The following is a 26074-nucleotide window of genomic DNA, read 5'->3' on the forward strand; positions in this document are numbered from 1 at the left end:
GATGTCCTGTTAAATCTATTTGACCTGTAGTATAATAACTGATGTGTGATTTGTTGACTTTTTGTTAGATAAACTATGAAAGTGAGTTATTGAAGTTACCCACTATTATTATGTTGGGGCCAATCTCTCCCTTTGTGTCCTGTAACATTTGTGGTGTGTTGTGTGTGAGAGAGAGAGAGAGAGAAATTGGGTGCTCTTTTGTTCAGTACATATATAGTCTTACAATCTTTATATTTTTTTCGATGATTTTTCCATTTAGGAATAGATAGTGTCCTCTTTTTCCTCTTCAGACTGAATTTGGCTTGAACTCTATTTTGTATGTAAGTGTACCTACTACTGCTTGCTTTCAGATTTCATTGGCTTGAAATGTAATTCTATATCCTTTCACTTTCAGTCTGTGTATGTCTTTTTCAGGGAGGTAAGTTTCTTACAGGCAGAAAATTGTTGGTTCTTATTTTTTAATCTATTCAGTCAGTCAGAGTCTTTTTATTAGAAACACAAGACCATTTATATTCAGGATTATTATTAAAAGGTATGTTCTAGTTCTGTCATTTTGTTGTTTTTTTTTTCTATTGTTTCAATAATCTCCTTTTCCCCATTTGCCTTAGTTTTATGATTTACTGCATTAATGATATTTCTTTCTAATTTTCCTTGGCTTATCTACTCTTCTAGTGAGATTTATTCTTTCTCATGTTCTTGTGGTTTTATTATCTTTTTCTTTTTTATGTAGGATTCCCTTAAGTATTTGCAGCAATGTGAGTTTTGTGGTCATAAATTCCTTTATGTTTATCTTGGAAGATCTTTATTTCTTTTTTCATTCTGAAGGATAACTGCTGAACATAGTAATCTAGGTTGGCAGCTTTTTGTTTTGTTTTCCAGAGCTTGACATATATGATTCCATGCCCTCCTGACCTTTAGAGTTTCTGTTGAGAAATTTCCTATTTTTCTGATGGTTTGTCTGTATGAATGACTTGGAATTTCTCTCTTACACCTTTTAACACTCTTTCTTTGTTCTGTACTTTTGGCAGTTTAACTATAATATGATATGGAGCTGTAATTTCTGTTTGAGGTTCTAAATGCCTCTGTTCCTGGATGTCCATTTCTTTATCAGGATTTGGGAATTTTTCTTCTATTGTTTCCTTGAGTATGTTTCTATGCCTTTAGCTTATAGACAATCTTCTTTTCCAATTATACATCTTTGATCTTTTAATGGTGTCCCACTGATCTTTTTTGTTCCATTCTTTATTTCTTTTTTTTTCTTTATTATTGTCTGTAATTGTTACTTTATCAGTTTTGTCTTCAAACCCCAAGTTTTTTTCTTTCTTCTGATCTAGTTTATCAGTGATCCTTGAATTGGTGTTTTTATTTGACTTATTGAGCTTTTCACTTCCAAGATTTATGTTTGATTATTTTGCACAGTGTTATTTCTGTATTGAATCACTCTTCATATACTGCATTTTCTTCCTTAGTTCATTGAGCTGTTTCTTTTTTATCATATTTGAAATGATTGATCATTTTGAAATCATTCTTTTACATTCTTTGCCTATCATTTCATTGACTTCAGTGTCTTTGGAATCAATTGTTAGGGAGTTAAGAACTTTCAGAAAAGTCATTTTTTCATATTTCTTGTGTTTCTGTGTTGAAATTTGTGCATCTGTTATTAATAGGTTCAAAATTTGTATATTATGTTAGACCCTGTAAGTCCTGTTTTGTTATAGGACTTTCAAGAGTGGAGTTGCTCTAGTAGATTAGGCAGGTGTGTTGAGGATAGCACAGTATGTGGGATATACCCTCTGTAGTTACTCCTTTAGTTTTGTCAGAAGTGTGCAGTCAGTGTCAAAGACAAATGTGTGTGTGTGTGTGTGTGTGTGTGTGTGTGTGTGTCTTAACATTGGAGAAAAGATAAGTGACCTTTCAGGAAAGATAGTCAGTCTTAGAGATAACTTGTTGGTAATAGAATCAGAGCACTGTAGAATATTTTCTTCAGCATTCTAAAAGAATAACCAACTTAACCTTGTGTGCCTGGCAAACCTGAGAAATATGAAGACATTCTGAGAAAATTAAAAAGTTTGCCACCTGTCAAATTTTCACTAATGCAATTTATGATGGACATATTCTACAATGAAAAATATCAGAGAGAAAGTTTGAGAGCTAACAACAAGGGTGATTTGAAATCCATGGGTCAATCCAGACAAACCTTCTATGCATAAATATTGTTTCCAGACTTGTGAGTAGCTTTTTAAAAAACTCTTAAGGACAGAATTAAAATACAGGACAATAATAACATGTAATTCAAGGATGAAATGTGAATTTCAGTGTTCTGTGTTCTTGTGTAGAATAGGAAGGGGTTTCCGAGGAGGAAACTGAGGCGGAGAATGGTCGGGTATTTGCCTAAGGCCACATATTTAGTCTTCAATCCTTTCTCTTGTCCTAGTGATTTCATATTAGGAAGAAAAATTAATAACAAATTAATGTCATTTAAAATGATGATTTTGTGGTTCTTTGCTTGATACAGATAACAAAAGGATTTGGTTTCTTTTGTTTCTTCAGTTAGGTAATAAAAGAAAAAATATTAAGTAGCCCCAATGTGATTGAACGGAAGAAGCTGGAAAACATGGTTAGGGCAGGACACTGAAAAATAACAGAGCAAAGGATGGAGCAGCCTCACACGCGTGTCCTGCTCCCCAGATGGGAAAGAAAGTACATTGCGTGAAAGGAAAGAGAATGTCCATTTAAGATGCCACAGGACTGATGTGGAAGTTAAAGCCCTGCATAGCCAGAGCCGCCCTTCTTCCTTGCCATCAAGTGTGTAAGGATCTCCCTCAGGACTACTTTGGAGGGGATTTTGCATTGTGGTATCTTTAGACTGCTGTCACAGCAGAGCCACATGTTTAACCAATAACCTTGCATCCCATGTGTGTTGAATTCAATTTTAAAATCCCTGAAAGTCTGCCTAAAGGTAGAAAAACATCCAGCAAGAATCAGAGCTGGAATCAGATGGGAATTTTCCCAGGTCAGGTGGGTCCTTCTGATTTGAAACCCCTATGTCCCAGCATTGACAGCATGGCTGGGTTGAGGGTGGTCAGGAGGCATGCTGTGTTTGATGTGGTTTACTCGGATGTCACCTGGTTTTCAGTGAACTCTGTGGAAAGAGGCTGGGGAAAGCCCCTCATGGGGCAAAGAGTGTAAGCAAGTGGAATTCAATGAAGTGTGAAGAGAGTTTGAGGAGGAAGTCTAAGAGCAACAGGCAATGAGGTGAGGAGAGAAAGCACGCATGAAGCAAAACACAAGCAAACTAAAAGATAAATGACCTGTTTCCAGAGGGGCCTAATGAATCTGTTCTTTGCACAAGTCAAGTAAACAGTGTGTCCTCTAGCTCAGTCAATCAATGTTAATTTTAAGTAGATGAAACACAAGCAATTATTATGCAGTGACTAATATAAAAGAAATGGATGAAATCACAGAGGAGTCTTTGATTAAAGCATAAAGCAGGAGCTTTAAATGTAATTTGCATTTCCAATCTCACTCCTCTTCTGTGAATCACCAAGAATGAGAAGCTACCATGATGTCATTCTGCTTTCCAAATTCCTCTAATCCATAGTTGTTGCCTCTTTCAAGTTTGTCCTCTTACAATGAATACAAGTAACTATACACCTGTAGAGAAGACTAAGTTTTTTCTATAAAAAAAAAATTGAAATAAGAGAAAACTTTAATCATGGTTTTGTGAGTTTTTTTATTCTTTAGATACATTTGTGTTTTGGAAAAATTTAAGGACTGATCATTTTCCTGTAGGCATGGAAAAGAGGCATGGATTTATCAGACAACTGGTTCCTTTCTTGTTCAATTAAACTGAGAGAGTTTTGTAGCACAAAACAGATGGATTCTCTTAAAAAATTCCCCTGCAGTACTGTTTATCTTCTTACCTTGATTATCCAAAGTTCCTTATGTCTTGATCACATCTTCTCATGCTCTCAAGAACAAGGAATTAAAGACTTATTCAAAGGAGTAACTATTTTAGACACTTTTTGTTGTATTTTTAAAATTTTGTTTTAAAATATTTTAAAATATTTTACATTAGGAAAATTTATATCCCTCAAAGATTTACATATCGGAAGCTATGCCTTTTTTCCCCTGGAGTCTCTAAAAATTATATAGAAGATGAAGAAAAATGTATTTGAAAGTATGCACTGCACTCATGCTTGAATCTGTGTGAACATGCAACATAAAATTGAATGAGACCTTGAGGAATTATGATAGTCATCCCTGTAACTTTAGACATGATTACATTTGAATTATCTTAGAAAACCTGTTTTCAAAGACTTGCAAAAGGAGTTTACTCCTCCCATTTCCTGAGAGAATCCCCTTCCCCTGTCTAAAATCATTTATTTATTCCTTTTTAGAAAGAAAAAAAAATCGGCAATTACAGTTTAAACCTCCCTAATGTGACAATCTGAATTGGAGCATTTTAGATTTTGAATTTTTGAATTAGAGAGGCCCAACTGGTAAAGTTTTTGTAAATATTCTAAAATCTCCCAAATTTTGAAATCTAAAACACTTCTGGTCCTAGCATTTTAGGTAAGGGATACTTGATGTGTATCTACTTTTTTCTAGGAGGGTGGGGAGGGGGAGACATATATTCTTCCTATGGAATTCCTAATCCTTGGGTTTTTAAAACTTTAAGTAAATTTTATACCTTTATTTTCTCACCTACAAAATAAAAATACCCTTGCTTCTTAGGGTTGTTGCCAAGACTCAGGCTTTTAAAAGACTTAACTAAAGTACTATAAAGTAAATTGGTTCTCCTCTGTTACAGATTTATTTAAGATTTTATCCCAGGAGTCTTAAAGTCTGCTTATTGGTTTAAATTTAGTTAAGTGCTGAGGTCCAGGAACCCTAATGGTTATATGAAATTTTAAATGTGTATTTAAAAGTGAATTGTATGTGTCTGAGGCTATCAACTGGCAACTTCTAAAAATTAGCAAAGAAAAAAATCACCATTCACATAAATTGCCTTCTGAAAAGGCATGTGTTGAGACATAAATGGAGAATGTTCCCATGGGCTTTGAACTGTCATTCTGGGGCATGGGGTTGAAAACTGCCCCAAACTCATAATTTGCTATCAAAATAACTAAGTGGCTTCCTAAAGCGGGATCTATCAGGAGTTTCAATTTTTAAGACATAGCAAATTAAAACCTTGCCCGGGGGCCGTGCCTAGCCCCCTCCAGGTGTACAGAGCAGCCCCTCTGTGTCCTTGTTCCCTGCCCCTTTCTTCCTTTGTGTAAGCTGCCAGTCTGTGCCGTCCCGTGGTGAGTCCCTCTTTCTGAATATGCTTTCCCCACACTCCCATCTGAATATCATCCTTTCTTCATCAGGCCTGTGTTTAGATTTTACACCCCACGAAGGCCTTCTCAGACTGCCTTCACGTTTTTCTGTCTCTGTTCTCTACCCTCTGCCTTACTTTTTCTTTATATAACTTGAAATTACATCCTTTCCCTTTTCTTTCTCATTTATTAATTTTCCTTTTGCTGTTTCTGTGTCCCCCAAGACTGGGAGCACCATGAGAGCAGGGACTTTATTTTGCTACCACTGTATCCCTGGAACAGGACTTACAATAGGTCTTTGTAGGCGAATAAATGATTGAGATGCTTATTCAGTGCAAATACCTTGGTAACCTTTGTACGGCGCCATACCAGGATTTAGCTTCTTAATGGCTTTTCTAAGATTCTCCAGGAGTCTCCATCTTAATCCCCCAAATAGTATAAATCAGACCACCCTTTTTCAAACTTTTTTAAATATCAGAGCCCACTTGTATGTATATTTGTGAATTTGATAATGCGATATGTCAGTGGAAAATGGGAAAGGATTTAGAGCTTGGTGTAAAATACATTTCCTTTATTTCATAAATTTAAAATGTGAAAATCTAATCATAAAATATTAGAATATTAAAAATTGAGTTTATTCTGTAGCTTTCATATAAAACCTTTCTTTTCTTTTTCTTTTAATTTGCAACCATCAATTATTTCATAACACACTGGCAGTACATGATGATCTATTTTTTGGAAAATTCTGTGTTAAAAATTTAGTGAATTTTCTTTTGACTCAAGAGTCCATTGAGCACAAAGGTCTGGTCAGTATCTTTGCTAAAATGGCTAAATCTTTCTAGTTGAACTAGGAATCAAAATAAAAACCATCAACCATGTCACAAAAAGGAGTCAGTACAAATGCTGCTAAGTGGATGGTAGAATTTAATTCCCCTTTGTGTAGTCGCTAGGCTAATAAACCACATTTCTCTCAGAATAGCTGGTCTTCCTATATATTCTCTACTTGTCAGTACTGTGACCCTGGCAAGGCTTCCTAACCTCTTTGGGTTTAAGTGGTTTCAGTTGTTCAGTATAAATGCAAAGGTTTGATAAGGAATGAACAATGGAAATACATGTTACGCAGAGTACTGGGAGGTGGCTGCCTCCCACACTTGAGATTTTTCATCTTTTAAAACAAAATAGATAAATAACAGTGCCAACGAGAAATATAAAAAGAAATTGCAAAAACCCTTTAGCAAGCTTACTATTCCTTTCAGTGGAGCAGAAAACCGTTGGGTGTGACAAATCAAACTTTTGAGGGAACTGGATCTTGGAAACAAACTCCGTCCTAAGGCAGCTGCCAGTTAACCACACACACCATGTAAAGTCCGTGCCTGTAAATTTCCCTGGAGCAGTGAGAAATAGGGAACAACCTCGGACGATTTTATTTCATGCCCCCGAGAGTAGGATGTTCAGCCATAAAAGTCACGAAAAGCAGAAAGAACGGAGTCCTCTGGAAGGTACCTGTCTGGTGTTTTGTTTTGTTTTGTTTTGTTTTCTTTCCAATTTTAAACATAAACCATCTTCTCTGTGCTCAGAGAGAGCAGCTTCAAAAGTCATCCTCTTCCACCTTCAGCATTAGTGCTTGCAAATCTAAGCCAGTGTCCTATACAATTCTCAAAATCTAGAGAAAACAGGGACACTCACATTTGAAATCTACACTTCAGGCCTATTGTTTGATATGAAATGGTTCACATTACATCTTTTAAATGTTTCCTTTAAGAATAATTTTGATCAAAGCACTATTTCACATAAAAAGTTTCTGTTTGCTGAAAACAAACTGGTTAATAAGGTTAATTGCTTCCCCCAAAATTTATCTCCTTTATTTTCAGAATTGGATGCCTGGCACACTGAGCCATAGGTAAGGCTTAATGTTGAAAACAATAGTAAATGTGTCCCCGCCAAAAGCTTCTCAGCCTAAGAGAAAGCAAACACAGGAGAAAAGTGTAACTGTTGTTTTCAAGTCAACATGACAAGAAACAAAAATGGGAGGAAAAATAATATCCTTCTGTCCTGAAGTTACTCCAGGACACCAAGGCTTTAGCTGGACGCGCCAACATTGCCACCGATTTTTCACTATGATTCATTACTCTCATTTCATGCTGTGGAGACACCCCAACCACACACCCTGTCTCCAGATGGTGGCATGTGGAGACCAGCTCAGTGGCCTGAGTGTACACGTGGCTGTTTTGAGTTTACTGGAGCAGGGGTGAAGCTCAAGAATTGCACGTTTGCATTTCAGAGGCATTTATTAAGTGACGTAACAACTTTCTTTCTCAGGTGCCCTTGCTAAAATTTCACCTCTTTCATCGCCCTGCTCCTCGCCTCTCCAAGGGACTCCAGCCAGCAGCCCTGTCAGCAAAATTTCCACAGTGCAATTTCCAGAATCTGCTGACACAACTGCCAAACAAGGGCCAACTTCTCACAGGGCCTTAACCTATACTCAGAGTGCCCCTGACCTGTCCCCTCAGGTTCTGACTGCACCTGTTATATGTAGCAGGTAAGGATTTTGTGGTAGTAACCAAAGTTGAATAATAAAACCAATGACAGTTTTCTTCCTAGGAATGCCTACCACCCATCCACACAGCTTGGTGCGGGTTTGCCGAAACAGCGAACAAGAAAGTGTAGGATGATATGATTTGTATTTAATATGCAGGAAAAGAAACAATGGTTTTCTATTAATAGAAAGTCCACACAGTTAATCTGTTGTTACAAAATAATAATAATTTTATTATAAAATAATAATAATTTTGTCTGCTGTTAATGGAGAATGCATAAAATATATAATTAAAACATTCCTTTAGGTAATCTGATATCGTCTGACACTGGGCTGGAATGTGTTTTACCTACTTGTTCTCCCAGGAGGACTTTACATTGATATTAAAGATATTTTATCTGCAGTTTGCATCTCTGATTTTAACACTTTAAAAATGTACCAATAGTGCATGACAAATTATGGCTAGACTCTAATAGTTCTCTGAGTGCTATGAAGCAGTTGTTTGTACCATTTTGTCATATTGAAACAGGATTACAAAAGGTTACTTATTCTGGAGGTTAAGAAAAGAGGGCCTAATGTGGCCAGAGTAATTATTTTGTCAACATTATTACTAAGAAAGAAAGATCTTTTCTTACTGATTAATATATTTTTATTGTTCTTCATTAATAGCTTCAATTTAAATAATTGATCTTAAATCATTAAATATTTTAAAATACAAAACAGTTTGAGTGTTTGAAGTATAATCATAAGAATGCCTTCAGTAAAATGATACTTTTAAGGTTAACAAGGAAAACTATTTGAATAAATTGGTAACATGTTGGTTTTCTAGTAGAAAACATTCGTTCATAGACCCAGATTTTATCAGTATATTCAGTCTTAAGAAGTAGACGCTGAAAAGAAGCTTCCCAAGTTCCATTTTCTAGACTTTGATCATAAACTCTGTGTCTTAGTTTTCATCTCTATGACAAAATACCTAAGGTAAATCAACTTAAAGGAGGAAAAGTTTAGTTTGGCTCACAGTTTGAGAAGTTTCAGTCCATGGTTGCTTGACTTTAGTTGGTTTTTGGCTTGTGGCATGGCAGTACATCATGGCAGAGAGCACATGACAGAGGAAACAGCTCATTTCATGGTGGTTGGGAAGCAACAACAGAAAGGGACTGAGGACCCAATCCTTTCAAGCGCACACAGCCAGTGACCTAACTTCCTACACCAGTCCCACGTCTTAATAGTTCCACTCCCTTCCAGTGCACCACAAGCTGGTGACCAAGTTTTTAACATATGGGACTTTTAACATATGGGATATAACTACAGATCCAAAGTAAAGCACTCTCAAAGTTAAATGAGTGTCGTTTATACTAAACTTTTTATTTTTTACTTCTTTACTCTTTGCAAATATTCGTAAACAGGAAATCCGTTTTCTGTGTTTGTTTGGCCTGGGCCCAAGTTGAAAACTTAGTTTGGTATCTAAATTGTTCTTTCCTCTCTTTGTCAGCTATTTTTAATAAATTAATTTCTGTAGGACATTAACTCCCCCAAAACACATGTTCTGTTATAGAATGTCTAGGAGACATAGCGTATGTCCCTCTTGGAGATCACAACATGAATCTCTTATTAAAAACTTTGAGAAATTGTGCTAAAAGAACACCTCTTGATTTTTATTTCATCTCTTGTGTTCTGAACTTTGACCACAAAGCCAGTTTCATTGCCTAGCACCCTATCATTGCCTGGGAATCTAATGTCAGGCAGGACCTGCTGAAGAAACAGGACTTGTGGGTGCACTCTGGGCCACAATGATCTCCACAGAGCAATCTGCATTGAGAACATCGGTTTCCAGCTTTCTTAGGGAGCCCTCCCCTCCTGGACTCGAGACTTGTGAAAAACAAGCTGCCCAAAGAAAGGAGAGAGATGTTCAGAAAAGATCTTCCACTCATGGAGCTTTTTCTCATCAGAGTCTATTTTTTTGTGTTCTTAGCGGGAAGAATGTAATGGGATTTTTATAAAAGAGGTTTCAGAGAAAAACAAGGGGATTTCACTGTCTACTTGTTCAGTAATGTTTATAAATCCAGTAGTGTGTGTTTTATTTGTTTGGGCTTTATAAAACTATAATTCAAACCAGGTTTTATTATTTCCTTCAAGGCAGCCACCCATGTAGGCACAGAGAGCTCCAGAAACACACGACTAATTATTGTGGTTTCCCTTGCTGAACTCGAAGGTTTTGGCATTGAATCCAAGTGTCTTGGCTGCTCTAAAGTCTATGCAACAAGCCATATTTTGGCACAGGAATTGATATAGTTGAACTACTAATTTCAGTACTACTTTTAGGTATTATCTCGCAGTGAAAAATCTTTAAACTAATAAACCTACATCTGAGAATGTGAGACCATCAGTTGCATGCATTTCGTTTTTCCATTTATTCTCATTGTCCTTTGGTTCCCTTTGGCAAAGTGATAGGATTTTCTCATTAAAAATAATTTTGTATAACGCTTTCTACTTACATTCAAGGGTTGACCAGTGAATCTACTTAGTATGAAGATATTCTGTAGCTGGAAAAATGCTTTTCTCTGCTGTACACACATGCATAATGGAGAGAAAATGATGAGACATTTAAGATATAAAACAATCAACCATCACTCATTTCTTTTTATTTTAGAGTGGGTGATCTCTAGTTAATTAACTAACAGACCAAAAAATTTTTCTGAAATTCTTGGTAAGAATCTCCCATAGAAGATTGTATTCATCTTCTTTTCTGTAAGCAGAAGAATAGAACTTAGTAGCAAAACTCAGAATTTAAATTTAATCATGAAGTGTCTGAAAAAGGATAAAGAGAGGAACCAATCTGCCATGCAATTTGGGGTTACTTTTTAACTTATAAAACAGGCAAGTTGTTGAGAAATTTAAAAAAAAAAAAAAAAAAAAAAAATATATATATATATATATGTACGTATATATATTACATCCTTAAACCCCTTCTGCTAAGGGGCACTGTTCACCTCTAAAGTACTTTTGATATTCTTGGTTACTCATAATGCCTCACTGGCCCATTTTTCTCAACCAGCAGGACATCTAGTCAACCATACATTCACTCCTCACCAAAATGTTCATATCTTTGTTCATTTCCTACGAGTCTTGACAGCTGACCAGTCAATCTTAAAAATGAATTCGCTTTCATTTCTTAGCAAAAATTAAAATTAATAAACTATCATTGTCTTAACACATGCTGTCTTTTCTTAAAGATCTATTTGAACATAAATATCTTTAAAAATAAATTTAATAATGAGATTTTTGGAGCAGATACAAAGATATTCCATTGGAGAATATATTGTTGACCAAATACAAATCAGCATTCCCAGAATCACTACTCTAAATAGTTGGAAGCCTACCACAGTTTTCTCCAAATAATGTAACAAAATTTTACCAGCACTTTTGCCTCAAGTATGGTCTAGACTGTGGAGAGGAGAATGGGAGGCAAATGAAACTTTTAATCCCTCTGTCCATTATTTTCTCCCAAAAACAAAAGCAGAAGACTTCCTGTTAGCATCCATGTATAAAACAAAATGATTTTTTCCATGAGACAAATGAGTAAAAGGAAAAATGTTACTATAGATACCTATCTTTTGTTTTGTTTTGTTTTGTTGTATTGGGGATTGAAATCAAGGCTTAGAACATGTGAGGCAAATACTCTGCCACTGAGCTACATCCCAGCCCAGTGTCTATCTCGGTGCACACAAAGATTGTGTGTACGTTTGGTATTTTGGAAAGAGAAAGATATGCTTAATGGCTGTTGTGATATTTCTCAGCTGTGGCAGACCATATTCCCAAGGAAATCCTGCTGACGGGCCCCTGGAGAGAGGTGGTACAGCCACTCCAACACCAAGCAGAACAGGTAATTCATCATTTGGGATTCTTTTTCATAAAATGGAAATTAACTTACTTCATTTCTTCTTCTGATCCAAAAGCTGACGTATTTTCCTGATTTTTTTAGTTTGTAAATTTAAAAAGACAGGAAAGAAAAAATCAAAATCAAAATCATCCATAACCCTACTATACAGATTTAATCATGGTAAAGTTTCAGCGCTAAGCTGTTCAACATGTTGTTATACAGATGTATGTTTTTTAAAATGTGAAACTGTTTTACGTAGTAATTAGAGCTACATAAAAATGCTATTTTATCTTCCTGCTTTGTACATTAAAGGGTCATCCAGTGTAGGTTCTCTTTGGAGACCATTGTCACAGATCCTGAGAACTGACCCTGCTTTTCTCACTGTAAACTTAATGTGGTTTTTCCTTAAAGAGGTATCATGGAGAGACTAAGAAGGCAGGCATTGCTGCCTGGTTCATACCCCAATTCTGCAATCTGCTTGCTGATAATCTAAATCTAGTTCCTTAACTACAGAATATTAGAATAATGATAGTACCTACCACAGAGGACTGTGTAAGAATTAAGATAATCAAAGGAGGTGAAACATTTATTACTTATTATAGCATCCAGTTCACCATAAGTAGTGTTTGCTGGTCATTACTATAATGATTATTTTTTTATTTTTATTTATACAGTCCTAAAAGTACACAAGGTGGGAAATATCTATGGACTGTAGATTTTAGGGTGATAGCACTACCTCATAATCTATCAGTTATCTCCTCTAGCATTTCTTGGTAACCACTCAATAAATATTGAGTGATATAATTTTTCTATGATAATATTGTGCTGTATACAAAGGGGAAGAGACACAGGATAGGCCAGGAGAAACCAGAGAAAAATTCTCTGGGTGGTCCTTGTTTCATAGTGGAGCACTATGAAGACTCAGAATATTTCTTTATGTGTGTTCCTGGTCTTCCTCTAATTCTACTGGGGCTGGTAGAATGAGGGAAATATTTCACCTTTTTGGTCTCTTGAATGTGGCTTCATCATTTTTTCTATAGATTCTGGAATTAAGCCTTGTCAATGACATATCCATACTGTATCTAATTTTTCCTTTTTTATACCAGGGATTGAATTCTGGGGCACTTAATCACTGAGCCACATTGCCAACCCTTTTGATTTTTTATTTTGAGACTGGGTTCATACAGTATCTTATTTTAACATAAAAGCATATCATGGGAAAGAAGAAAGATGAGTCCTTGGGAAAATCCTATGAAGATATTTCTGACTGGTATAGAGTACAGAACAAAAGTTATTTTTCACCTGCAACTTAAGAAAAATCCACTACCATATGCATAAAGACACATAACAAACTAGAATATCTAAAGCAATCTTAACAAAGGATAACAAAGTTAGAAGGGGGTATACTTCCCTTGACTTTAAGACTTAAGCTATAGTCATCAAGACAGGGTGGTACTGACTTGAGGGTCAACCAGCAAATCAAATGGACTAGACCAAGAGTCATCCAATTAGACCCACACCTTACATGGTCATTTGATTTTTCAACAAAGATGTCAAAGCAATCCGAATGTGGTAGAGAGAAACATGAACTTTACCCTTTATCTCTCACCATGCAAAACACTATTTTTAAGTGGAGCACAGACCTCCACTTAAAAATTTCAAATGATAAAGCTTCTGGAATATATCTCTGTGACTTTGTAGAAGACAGAGGTTTTGTAATCCAGGAAAATCATAAAAGAAACCAAAGTTAGACTTAATCAAAAAACGAGTATAGAAACTCTATAAAGTCAGATTTCCTGAGCTCACATTCTAGTGGCAGAATTTATTGACTGTGTGAGTTTGGGCAATTTAATCCTTTCTGTGCCTCTGTTTCATATCTGAAAAGTGGAGATAATAGTAATACAATAAGACCTACCCTGTAGGATTGTTGAGGGGGTTAAACATGTTAGTTCAGATCAAGTGCTTTGAGTGGTACTCAGCATGTAGCAAGTACCCAGTAAACTTCATTCACCTCAATGAATCTTCTCGATCTCTTTGCCCCGGGAGCATGTTCCCTAGGTACTTGGCATTTTATGGGTGGTCATTCAGTCAGTGAAGTTCATTGAAGCAGAGGAAGGAATCCACAGCCTCCTCAGAAACAAGATTGGACACAGAATATCTGCTGTGCTCCTAACCACATGCCATTGCTTCATGTTTTACCCAACATTCATTCTAGGTGTGTCAGCTCAATTTCTGCCACCTGAGTTGCCATACAGAATTAGTGTTATGAGTCAGCTACTTAGTGGTTTACTGTACTGTGAGAGAAACAGAGGAAATTGAAATATAAAGTCAGAGGATTTCTTAAAAATCCATAGTACTGATCTAAAAATTATTATTGAGAGATATTTGAATATTGCATAAATCATAGATTATATTTCCTACCTATTTCATTGGGGTAAAACATGTCCTTTTTCTTACTCTATGATCCTGGGGTGTGAGCTCCTGAAAGCAATATTCCTCTAAACGCTATGGCACCTGGAGGATGAATCTCAGGAAATCTCGTTGTATGGGACCCCTTCCCCCACTGCAGGTCTCCTGGTAAGCTGGTTTCTTTTCATTGCAGACGACACTGCCCAAGTTACCTCTGATTATGAAACCAATAACAACAGCGACAGCAGCGACATTGTACAAAATGAAGATGAGGCGGAGTGCCCAAGAGAGCCACTGAGGAAAGCATCAGCCTGTGGCACCTATGCCCCAGAGGCCGTGATATTCCTGGTAACTCCTTATCACTCAACTCATCTGCTTACTTGAGGAACTGGCTTCAGTTACAGAGATTGGCTTAGAAATAGTTCCCTTGGTCATTAGATTTATAAAATGCATCTCATTTGGACCCCACATGTGTGGTGGCCCTACCCATCTGTATCGGTACAATTTCTCCATCTAAGCCTATTGATCTCTTCACGATTGTAATATTTGGTGGTGAAAAGTATAAGTATTTATCTTTATGAATAATTCCAGATATTTCATACCCAATCAAGTGGTCTAAATAAGCACAGGAAAAATGAACTATGTCTTTCAGTTAAATAGTTTATAAAGAAATGAGGAAACAGAGCATATCTGGTATTTTTTTTCATTTTGGAAGAAAGCCTGTATTTATTTTGCTTGTTTTAGTAAGAAGGATTTATATTGACACTTGCTCTTACTAAGAGATCCTTAACTGATGACTTATTTTGTGTGGTTGAAGAGATCCATGTAAGAAAGTTGGAAGCCTGATTGAGTCAGATTAATTTGAGAGAGGCAGCAAATGCTAGAAAACAATTGTCACATGATCATTGTCTGCTGCTTCTATATTTACCACTTATCCCTACCTTAGAGTCAATTTTTCAGATAAAATAGTGTTTTCCTTATATTATTATTATTTTATATTTTTTTTCTTTCCTTGGGGAGACGAAAGTAAATGTACTTCTACGACTATCCTCATTTGGGTCCACTCATAAAATGTCTTCATTTATTTCGTGCATTTTTCTCAGCCAACAGTAGTCACATAATTAAATTAAAATCCCTCAAAAATGCAGCAGCTGGCATTTTGCAGGATTAATGCTGATTTGAAGCACTGCTATGTAAATTCAATCAATTAAAATAGGAGTGATTAGTCCCCCTCTCCCCAACTCATGGGTTTTCTTGAGAGTCCAATATAAGCCAGCCACCCTTATCCCATAAAAATTTACTCAAGTATAGAAAGAGATATGTTTACATAAAACTTCAGAGTATTCTAAAGTCATTCAATCTATATTGAAGAACCTTGCAGTAGACCCAAAAGCAGTTACATTGGCTTGTGGAAGTATCACTCATGTTTTGGAGATGTGATGTGGAACAGGGACATGCACACACCTCGAAATGTAAGCTACACAGTCCAAAACTGCATTAGATGCTTTTCTCTTCACTTTGGAGCCAGTATTTTGCCCATCTTAATTTGTCATTGTCATCTTTAAGACTCACTGTGGAATTTTAAGCCTGTTATTTCAGATAACTCAGTTAATGAGATTCACGAAAGCACAAATTGTTTTCTAGAAACCTTGATGTCTTTAAAATATTTTAATCTTCATTATAGGACAAACCAATTCTTGCTCCTGAACCTCTAGTCATGGAGAACCTGGACTCAATTATGGAGCAACTCAATAGTTGGAATTTTCCAATTTTTGATTTAGTGGAAAACATAGGAAGAAAATGTGGCCGTATCCTCAGTCAGGTAAGAAATATATTCATACATGTGACTTTAAATATAAGCAACACAATCCCTCAGTTGCTGAAAACGCTGTACCTTCTTAACACTTGTAGGTAGGTGCTATGTGGAGAAAGGAATTTTTTTTTTTTTTTTTTTTTGGTACAGGGAATTGAACCCAGGGGTGCTCACCCCTGAGCCACATTCCCAGCCCTTTTTAAAAATACTTTATTTACAGATGAGTTACTTAGGGCCTCGCTAAGTTGCCAAGGCTGGTTTTGAACTTGGGATCCTCCTGCCTCAGCCTCCCCAGCCTCAGGGATTACAGGTGTATGCCTCTATGCCCAGCTCTGAGAAAGGAAGTTTGAGGACACCCCAATCTATAGAGTCCATGGGCAGCAGGCTAACAAAAGAAATTGGAACTTTCATTGAGCCAGAATATCATATTCTATAATTAAAGTATTATGTCCTTTTTAAAAACAAATTAGGGGGAGGGCAGGGAATCACAAGCAAGATGGACACACAAATCAAAATTCATAAAATTGAGCAAAACAAGAGCTGATACAAGTCCCCAAAATGAAACTGCCTATTGATAAATCCTGATTTCTTCTCTATGATTACTTTTTGTGACTATTTTTTAACTTCTTAATATTACACTGCTTAGTTCTCATCAAAAATAAGATATGGTACAGAAACTTGTTTTTCTCTCAGTGTTGTGAGAAACACATCCAATGTAGTTCTCTGTATTTGAGAATCAAAAACACCTTTATCAAAAGAAAAATAGAATGAATATTGTTGCTATATGACAAGTCTTTCAGTATTGTTTCCTTTAAGCTACACTATTTTCAAAGTTTCCCAGATGTTTGTTTTGCTGAGGGAGAAAAAAAACACAGAGAAAGCAAGAATTTTTGGACCAGTTTATTTCAAAAAAACAAAGCGATGAATTTGCTGAAGTATCAAATACCTATCAAAGGGCACAATGCAGTAATTTATCAGCTTATTTAAAATATAGATATGGATAAATATAATAGCAGAAATACTAAAAACATTCAAACTTTGTACAGAGAACTAATCTAGTCTTCAGAAGAGAAGTTTGTCTTTGCCCTGACAGACTTTATAATCTAGTAGGGAAGAGTCATCAAAATAATGGCAGATGGATGAGGTGTATGCAGAGGGGTGCGCTGGACTCAAGGATGAACCAGAAGCTCAGAATGATGGCAGTTTTTGTAATGTGCAGTTGTGGCTTCTGCTGGACCCTGACCATGAAGGTATCGGGGACTTAATGGCAGTCTCTGGCTTTTCCTGGGAGTTGCATGTCCCTTCCATCAACTTCCTTTCTCTTGAGTGCTCAGCAGTGTCTTCTGTGCTCCTTGATCTTGAGATCAGGTTCAGGGGCAGCTCTTGTATCTGATCCACCATAGCCTTATAACTCCTGGAACGTTTTGTATCCCATTTTCTGAAGCCCACTGCAGTTCACCACCCTGAGTGAGCAGTCCCTCCTATGATAGTGCCGCAAGATATGGTGAGGTCCATGAAGTCATCTTTCTCTTTTTTGCTGGAGATTGTGTTCACAGCTATGGAGAGAAAACTCTCACATCATTTGGTGTTTAATGTATACGTTACCAACTCTTGAATCATGGTAACTTTGGGGTAGGGTTTTTTTTTTTTTAAATCATCTTTTTAACAGATTAAGAAACTAAGACTTGAAGAGGATGTTCAACCACAGAGCAAATATGAGAACCAGGATTCAAGTGTAGGTTTATTCATATCAGAACCTCAGACTTTTTTACATTCAGCTTCTTCTCAGCAAACTATAAAACACATTTATTTATTATATCTTCATACTCTCCAAAGGGGAGAGCCTGACAAGTAGACAAATGGTTATTACAGAAGTCAGTTTTTTCTTTTTTTTAAATCTGTAGTTTTCTCGTTTATTATTCACAAATCCATATGTCAAATCACGAGGTATGATAATTTCCAAGCTAGGTGTTAAATTTTCATCATCATCTATGGAATAAATCCCTGATTGGTGCTTCCAGACAGGGGGTTTTACCCTTGTGAAAATCTGGATCATTTGCTTCACCATTTCCTCCTGGCTCTGCACTGACCCTTGACCTCTCTCAGGCCTAGGCTTCCAAAACTTGGAACTCCCACCACCTCCAGCTACCCGCAGCCTTAGCAACAGTAACTAGGAGCAGTCAGTTTTATAGCACCGGTGACATCGTACTGAACATCAGTGAAGGTGCAGGTCTCCCCCTTGAAGTTCTCAGAGCTAGGGACGTAGAAGTATGAACTTGACCAGTATTGCCTAGATGCATTTCTTTTTACGGTGCTGAGGTTTGAACTGAGGGCCTTGCATATAATTAAGCACGTGCTCTACTACTGAGCCACCTCACCCCCACCGCCCCCTTTACTCCCCAAAGTGTTTTTCAAGTGTCACAGATACCACTAGGCATTAGAAAAATTCGGGATAATTAACATGTAGATTTCAGCAAAATTCATTAATGTGTCTTTCTAGTGGAATTTATAATACATTAACTCCATGATCCTTATCAGTCACTACTTTCCCAGTTTGCAAAACACTGAACTTTGAGAAAATGCAGATTCCTTTGCCTTGCGAAGCAGAGCTTTATGAGTTTTTTCCTTTGAGTTTATAAATACAAAATCATGAAATTTTGATTATGGTAAAGGCTGCTGCTGCTTTTTCTTCTTTCCATCTTCCCCCCACCCTGCCCCCACTTAGTGTGATGTAAGGACAGCTGAAATGAATTAACATGGACATTCCGAAAAATCACCTTTTGGCTGAGACACACAGAAAGTCTCACTTCAAAAGATTTTTAAGGAGGCATGTGTGCAATGGAAACAACTTCTCAGCCTTAATACACTGCTTCTCTTTCGATGATTATTATCATGTTTATTTTAACAAATTTAAAAGGACATCTTTCAGATTTTGAAATTGAGTTTACTCTTTTCAGTTACCAATATTTACCCAGTTAATAATTTTCTTTATGAGTTTGGAATTACCATATGTAAAATTATGAATGGTTGTCTTTAACAGCTTTTTGTTGGAAATTCTCCTGTTTTGAAATCGTACTTTAAAATATCCTCTTGTCTTAATTTTTCATTTTATCTTTGAAATGTTTAAAGGGAGTCATGGGAAACTTTGATTTGCAATTCTAACAGTGTTGGTTCCCAAGTACAAGGGCAGTGGGGTGGGGGTAGGATTCAAAGCAGTTAGAGTACAAAATTTCAACCAAAATGTATGTTTTGAATTCTGGGTCTTATGTGTATCAGCTGTGTAATCTTAGACAGGTCACTCAATCTCCTTGTGCTTTATTTTTCTCTGCTTTCAGATATTAGTAATTAACAGTACCTATCTTATAAGGTGCTAGATGATTGATTTTATGTAATAATTATTCATATAAACTCCTTAGAGCAAGCACCTCATTAATGCTCTGTGTGTGTGTTTCTGTGTGTGTGTATGTGTGTGTATAGCTATTGCCACTCCTGTTGCTGCTATTATGATTAAAGTCACATGCATAGTTAAATCCCTTAGGTGCTTATAAACAAGAATTCACATATAGTCTAAATAGTAGTAGAGAAGAGATCACTCAAAGAAGAAATAGTTTGGAATATATTACAACAAAACCACTGTTGCATTTTCAAAGAGAGGAGATAGAGATGTTGTACAGAAAAGGGAAAAAGTTAAATGTCCTTGTCATTCAGAATGAAGAAAAGTAAGCAGAAGTTGAATTGAAGATACTATACAGTATCATACAATCTTTTCCTCAACTGCAGCGTGGGTCCTCATTTTCAAACTAAGACCAAGTAATTTCACTGCTTCAGTCTACTTGGAGACTCCCTACCTCACTTAGTAAAAGTGCTTACCTGGGTTTATATGGCTCTAAATCACTGAGACTGTCCCCACCGCCCCAGTCTCACCCCATGGGACTATTTATTCCTATCCTCAGTTACTATGTTTCAAGCACATCAGCCTGCTTTGCTATTTCTTGGGTCTAACAAGCATACCTCAGGGCCTTTGCACTGATGCTTTGCATGGAAACAACTTTTCTCAGGTATCAGTGAGGCTAACTCTACACCATCTTCAATTTTTTGCTCAAAAGTCAGCTTGTGGATTTGATTCTGCCTAGTCTAATCACTGTATTTAAAAGCAATTTCTCCGCCTTCCCTGCTCCCTTTCTTAGCTCCATGTGACTTACCACTTTCTGACACAGTCTATAACATATTTGTTATGTCTATTGCTTTCTGTCCTCCTCTGCTAGGCCATAAGCTCCATGAAAGAAGAGGTCTTTATTTGTGTAAGTGTGTGAATATATATGTATATATGTATATGTGCATGCATTTGCATATTAATATCACACACATATATGCTACATGCATAGAAAATTGACACATAATAGGCATTCAATAAATATATTGGATAAACAAGTCCATTTTATAGTATTTGATGTGCATTCGTATATATACATGTATAATGCCTGTGATTCATAAATACTGAGTATAATAATTACAAGAATATTAGTGAACTTGAATAGACAATACTTACAGTAAGATAGAAATTTAACTATGAAGCAGTATATTGAAGATTTTGAAGAAATATTTCAAGAGAATTTTTAGAAGGAATCAGGTAATATAAAGGATGAATAACTCTCTCTAAACATCTCCTGAATTATGTCCAACACTAGGCCCTTCGGTCATAGGGTAAGGCCATTTGGGATGGTTCTGTCCTTCATTCTGCCACATAAATGACTGTGTGTGTCTTTATGGCCTTCTTCTACTCCTTTATCATTTTTTTCCTTTCTCTGTCCTTTGCATGTCAGATGCACTAATTATTCTTGAGGTATTTACTTGACTTGAGTCTTCAGAATTGTGAAGACAACTGGAAGGAAAGTAGATATTTGAAGGACAGAGAGAAAAGATCAGTGAAAGAAAAGAGCTGTACTCCATTTTCCATAATGGATTCTGTAACAAATCATTTCCCTCCACATATTTGGCTCCAAGCCATCCTTTTGCTCTCCCCTGTGGTTCTTTCCCCTTATCCTCCACCAGGGTGCAAATCTGAATGCTTTACTCTCTGGAAAGCTTGCTTGTTGCTGTTATTATTACTATTGTTGTTGTTGTTATTATTATTATTATCATTATTAAACACAATTCTCCCTGATTAAAGCTTCATCTCACCCTTAAGTTCTTATCGTGTGCATTATGCAATCAGCCACTTAGTATGCATCACTACCTACTTACCAATACCCACTTACTTTATTGGCTTAGTGCATTGCTATAGTGTATACTAGGCATTTTGAAGGTTTGGGGGTGTATATATAGTCTTTGCTCTTAAATCTAGGTGATATATGCTTTGTTGTAAGGAACTGCAAGGGCTCAGCACATAAAAGTCCTCCATGTGTGCTTGATTTATTATTCCCAGGAGGTTTCTCTACTGGTAATAAGTTAATATGATTAATGGAATGCACACTTTGTTCCCCTTAAGTCTAACTCACTGAGGGATGTTTTGCAAGGTTTTGTCTTTCTGTTCCACAGGTTTCGTACAGACTTTTTGAAGATATGGGCCTCTTTGAAGCTTTTAAAATTCCAGTTAGAGAATTTATGAACTATTTTCACGCTTTGGAAATTGGATACAGGGATATTCCTTGTAAGTACAAGTGATTTGTGGATGACTCTGTCAAATTTGCTATGGGTCATAGGATATTGAATCATTAGCATCTAGCACAGAATTATACATTTTCCGTGTGATCACATGGGATGACGATGAGGAGAGATGGCCTGTGGTAGAATCCTGGCTCCTTCACTTAACATCTGTGAGACCCTGTGTCTTAAATTAACTTCTCTGTGCCTCATTCTTTATCCAGAAAACAGAGAACATTGTATCTGCCTTACAGGATCATTAGGATCAAATGATGTAATAATTTTAAAGAGGTTATAATAGTGTCTTACAAATAGTATTATTTAAATGTTTGATGATGGAATGTTAAATTTATTGCTCATTTTAAAATATACCACTTTTATTGGGTGAATTAATCTTTTAGGATGATATCTGAAAAGTTAAATCACTAAATATTGAACTGGATGTCACTTAGAGTAAGATGATGATCTAATTAATAGAATAGAAAAGAAAAGGCATCTGGAAATGGTTATGGAGAAGTGATTAGAAAAATTTTAATAGTCAGGTAAATGAAAATGTAAGGAAAAGACAAAAGCAAGTATTAGAGCTTTGAGTATTGTGAGAATATCATTTATAATAATGAAATTGGAACACAGACAAGGTTTTATATTTTCAATATGCAGTGTTTCATGTAACATCAATCAGAACACAAAAGTAGAATTGTTCATAAAATACTACAGAATATGTGGAACTGGAGGAAATGTCCACAGGCCCAACCATATACATTGTAGAAATGTGTTGAAATCATGTACTTCCAGGAAACAAATATACACAGAGAAACATAGTACAAAAATAATATATTGGTTGGAGCATGTCTTAGAAATGTGTCATTTTAGTCATGTTTTAAACATCCAAGTTTTTAATTTGCTTTTATGCACCTTGGACTTCAAAAGCCCAAGTCTTTTTGTAGTTGCCAAGAGTTGAAATTAAATTTGAAAAGGCACATATATGGATACAGATAAAGCACAAATATTTCCAGAACCTAGTGACTTATTATTAGCATATTGGTTTTCAAAATGTTATCCACCTGGTATACTGAAATGGAAATGTATGATAGGAAAGGAAAATGAAGGGTTGAATTGGAAAATGAGATTTGCTGGAGAATATGGAAACAAAATGTAGAAAAAGTAAGATAGTGGAGTAGAAGAAAGAGGAGATTAACAACATCAGGCCCCTTGGGAATGTCTGGCTGAGGAGGCCATAGAAGTTGGAAGAGATACATGAGAGATGATTAATTGAAGACATCTTGAGATAACCCTTTCTTAGTACAGTTTCCCCGAGACTCCCTCTGGGTTGGATGCCAGTGATTGACATAAGTGTTAGTGATTTCTTGAAAGTTAAGGAGTTATGTAAATAAATTTTTACAGAAAGGAAGCCACTGAAAACACTAAGAACAGCTAGTCGCCAGCCTGGATTTCCAAATGAACGTTTTATTTTCAAACACATGTTAGTGATACTGTTAGTGTTAGCCAAGTTTTATTGAGTTTGAATTGATACTAGACTCCACAGATATGATCGTGAAGAAGAGCCAGTATTCAAGTATAAAATAATTCCAGATTCTGTAGTTTATTATTCATTTTAAGTTTCTTATTATACTTCTATATGCTATAAATGAAATTTTTTGTGAAATAGAGTTCTTCATCCATGTCAAAAGAATTTTCTAGAATAAATCTGCTTGTGCTGTTAGAGGTCCCAGACATTTTTAATAAAAGAATTTATTTACATTTACGAAATAAAAACTTCTGCTTGATTGGTGTTCACTTTTATGTGCTAGGGTTGTATTTTTAGACTAATATAGTATTTAGTAAAAGTTTTGTTTATTTGTTATAAGCACATACAAAAACTTGCTATTTGTCTAATTATTTTAACATTTGTTGCTAAATAATTATATTTATAATGAATGACTATTTAAATAAATCCATAACTAATAAAAACTCCCAAGGAACCAAAGTAAAAATAGAAATGTATTCACTTTAATATGACAACGCACTAATATATAAGAAACCAAATTTTTATCATTGTGCTAAGTATACCTTGTAAATTTTTCAAGAGACAAGAGAAAGTGTAAATGCTTTTACATTTTGACTAAAAATTGAGTAATCGGGATGTATATGTGAGAAGGAAGGAGGAAAGAAAGAAACTGTATGAAGTAGCATTGGGGAAAGCAAGAAATATAGGCAACTCATTGATAGAAATGTAATAAAAGTATATTTGTTCATAACTATTGGCATAAATTAAGCATGGTTGATACTCATTTGTATGGGCAGGTACATAATAATGTTTGATAATATTTGTAATCCCTTTCAGTTGGGCATTTTGGCTACTAAAGAAGATACTCATCATGTTTATTCAAAGATCAAAGGTCTTCGTTTTTTTGTGTGTTAGGATGCTTTTTCTGATTGCAAAGACTTTCCTCTCTAAAATAGATTCTTCTGTTTTGAATCTTCTCATTCTTATTGTTCCAGTTCGAGAAGTGAGCAGAATGGAATGGCTCAGTAGTGCCTGTGGTCTTGGAGCTATTAATGTCAGCAGTGAGAGCAAACTTGGCCTGTGTTTAGCTCAGTTCAGTTCAGCCACACGTGATGTGCCCACTGATCTTAGAGCTAGATGTTGAGGTGACATGAAACAAACTGGAGGGGCAGAACTATTACAGTACTAGATATATTCCAAAGTGGGAAAAAAAAAAAAATCGCTCAAAGTGTTGCTTCTGGCCAGGCATTGGTGGTGCATGCCTGTAGTCGTAGCTACTCAGTAGGCCAAGGCAGAAGGATCACACATTTGAGACCAATCTCCAGAACTTAGCAAGACCCTGTTTCAAAATAAAAGGAGCCTGAGATATAACGGAGTGGGTACAGCACCCCTGGGTTCAATCCCCAGTACTGCAAGAAATAAAGTGTTGTTTCTATTCTTTACTACTTTCTTTTCCCTTATGGTACGTAGATGCATAGACAGAATTTTAAGTTAAAAAAATTTATAAATTTGTTTCTAAAATCTACAAATTTGACATACAACTCCAACCATCCAACAGTTCAGTTTAACTATTTTTTAGGGTATGGAGGAAGTTGAAAGAACAAATATATCAAGGGAGAAGAAGGAGATGGGCAATTCTGGAAAGGAGGCAGGCTGTGTATCATGTGTTAGTGTGTTCTTGTGTGTTTGTCAAGGAGGGAGGGCGGCTTGCCACATGGGTGAGGGAATTACTAGAATGTTAGGGGTTGGTCCCAAATGTAGAAATGAAGTGAGAAGGATGATAATAATGGGTGAAATCAAAATAGCCCTGATATCATTTTTTTAAATCACTCTCAGTTCCCAGCTATGGCCAGAACAAATAAAGAGTCTTTGAGCACATTCATTTATTATATGAAAACCTCTCAATGTCTTATGAAAACCTTTCAATGACCTGGCTGACTTCTTTCCTCAGTTCTCTTGCTTCTAAGCTGGGTCACCAGAGAGTTAATGCAAAAGCAATAGAGATATAAGCATTTGGTATAATACTTGGACATAGTACATGCTAAGTAAATATTTGTTTAGCAAACATGTCATTAACTGACGATAAGACAGATGGTTTTCCATTCTGCTCACATGATTGAAGACAGAGTAATTCTCCTAAACGTATGCATATATACCTAGACATGTGTATTTAACCGCTTAGATTTGGTGAGCTATTGTTTCATTTATTACTTTTAAACCTATTCTTAGAAAGCAAAAAGAGCCACTTTTTTTTTTTTTCATGTACCTGACTTCATAAAATGAGCTTGATAGCTTTCCTTCTCTTTATACCTTCAAAACTAAATCATTGAGATGGGATTGTTTGTTCATCAAAATTTTGTAAAATGACTCATGAAGTCTTCCAGACCTGGGCCTTGAGATAGGGGGCAGGAGAGAGAGCAGTACAACTCCACAAGCTCTGTCAACACCCCAATACTTCCCCATCCTCCCTTGTAATGCCGGGCTCATGCACAGGCTATTCTGACTTGTAGCAGGAAGGGTGGGTACCACCTTGCCTGCAGTCATATTTCCAGTTGCAATAGGAAAAGGAACCTGAAAAGCTCACTCCCAACAATGGTGCCCTCTCCCCCAAGTGACATTTTCTTCCTCTACCAGAGCATCAAAGCCTCCTACCTCCCCAAGAGCTTAGAACAGCTTTTATTTGAGCTCTTCAATCCTTTTCTTACAAATCTATCTTTAATTATGGGAGAAAGCCAGTGATCTGTACCAGTTGCTGCTGTCGTTCTACAGCAACAGCATATTTTATGGGAATAATATTTATCATTAATTGGTAGCTACCTGTGTATTGGCACATTAACACATAGTCCCTTCTGTGAGTCTCAGAATTGTGTGATGAAATTGGCACTATTATCCCCATATTTTTTTTTTTTTATTGTAAACAAATGGGATACATGTTGCTTCTCTGTTTGTACATGGCGTAAAGGCA

The 26074-nt window shown here is 36.2% G+C and overlaps 1 protein-coding gene across 1 annotated transcript in view; it reads left to right on the forward strand.

Annotated features, from left to right (window-relative positions):
• PDE3A (phosphodiesterase 3A) overlaps positions 1-26074 on the forward strand; it is a 310047-nt gene that overhangs the window by 262725 nt on the left and 21248 nt on the right. The window contains 5 exon segments of the mRNA XM_079139883.1: positions 7641-7860; positions 11655-11740; positions 14340-14494; positions 15831-15968; positions 21498-21609. Of these exon segments, the coding sequence (XP_078996009.1) occupies positions 7641-7860; positions 11655-11740; positions 14340-14494; positions 15831-15968; positions 21498-21609 (711 nt within the window).

The sequence above is a fragment of the Sciurus vulgaris genome (assembly GCF_902686455.1).
Source record: "Sciurus vulgaris genome assembly, chromosome: 5".
NCBI lineage: Eukaryota > Metazoa > Chordata > Mammalia > Rodentia > Sciuridae > Sciurus > Sciurus vulgaris.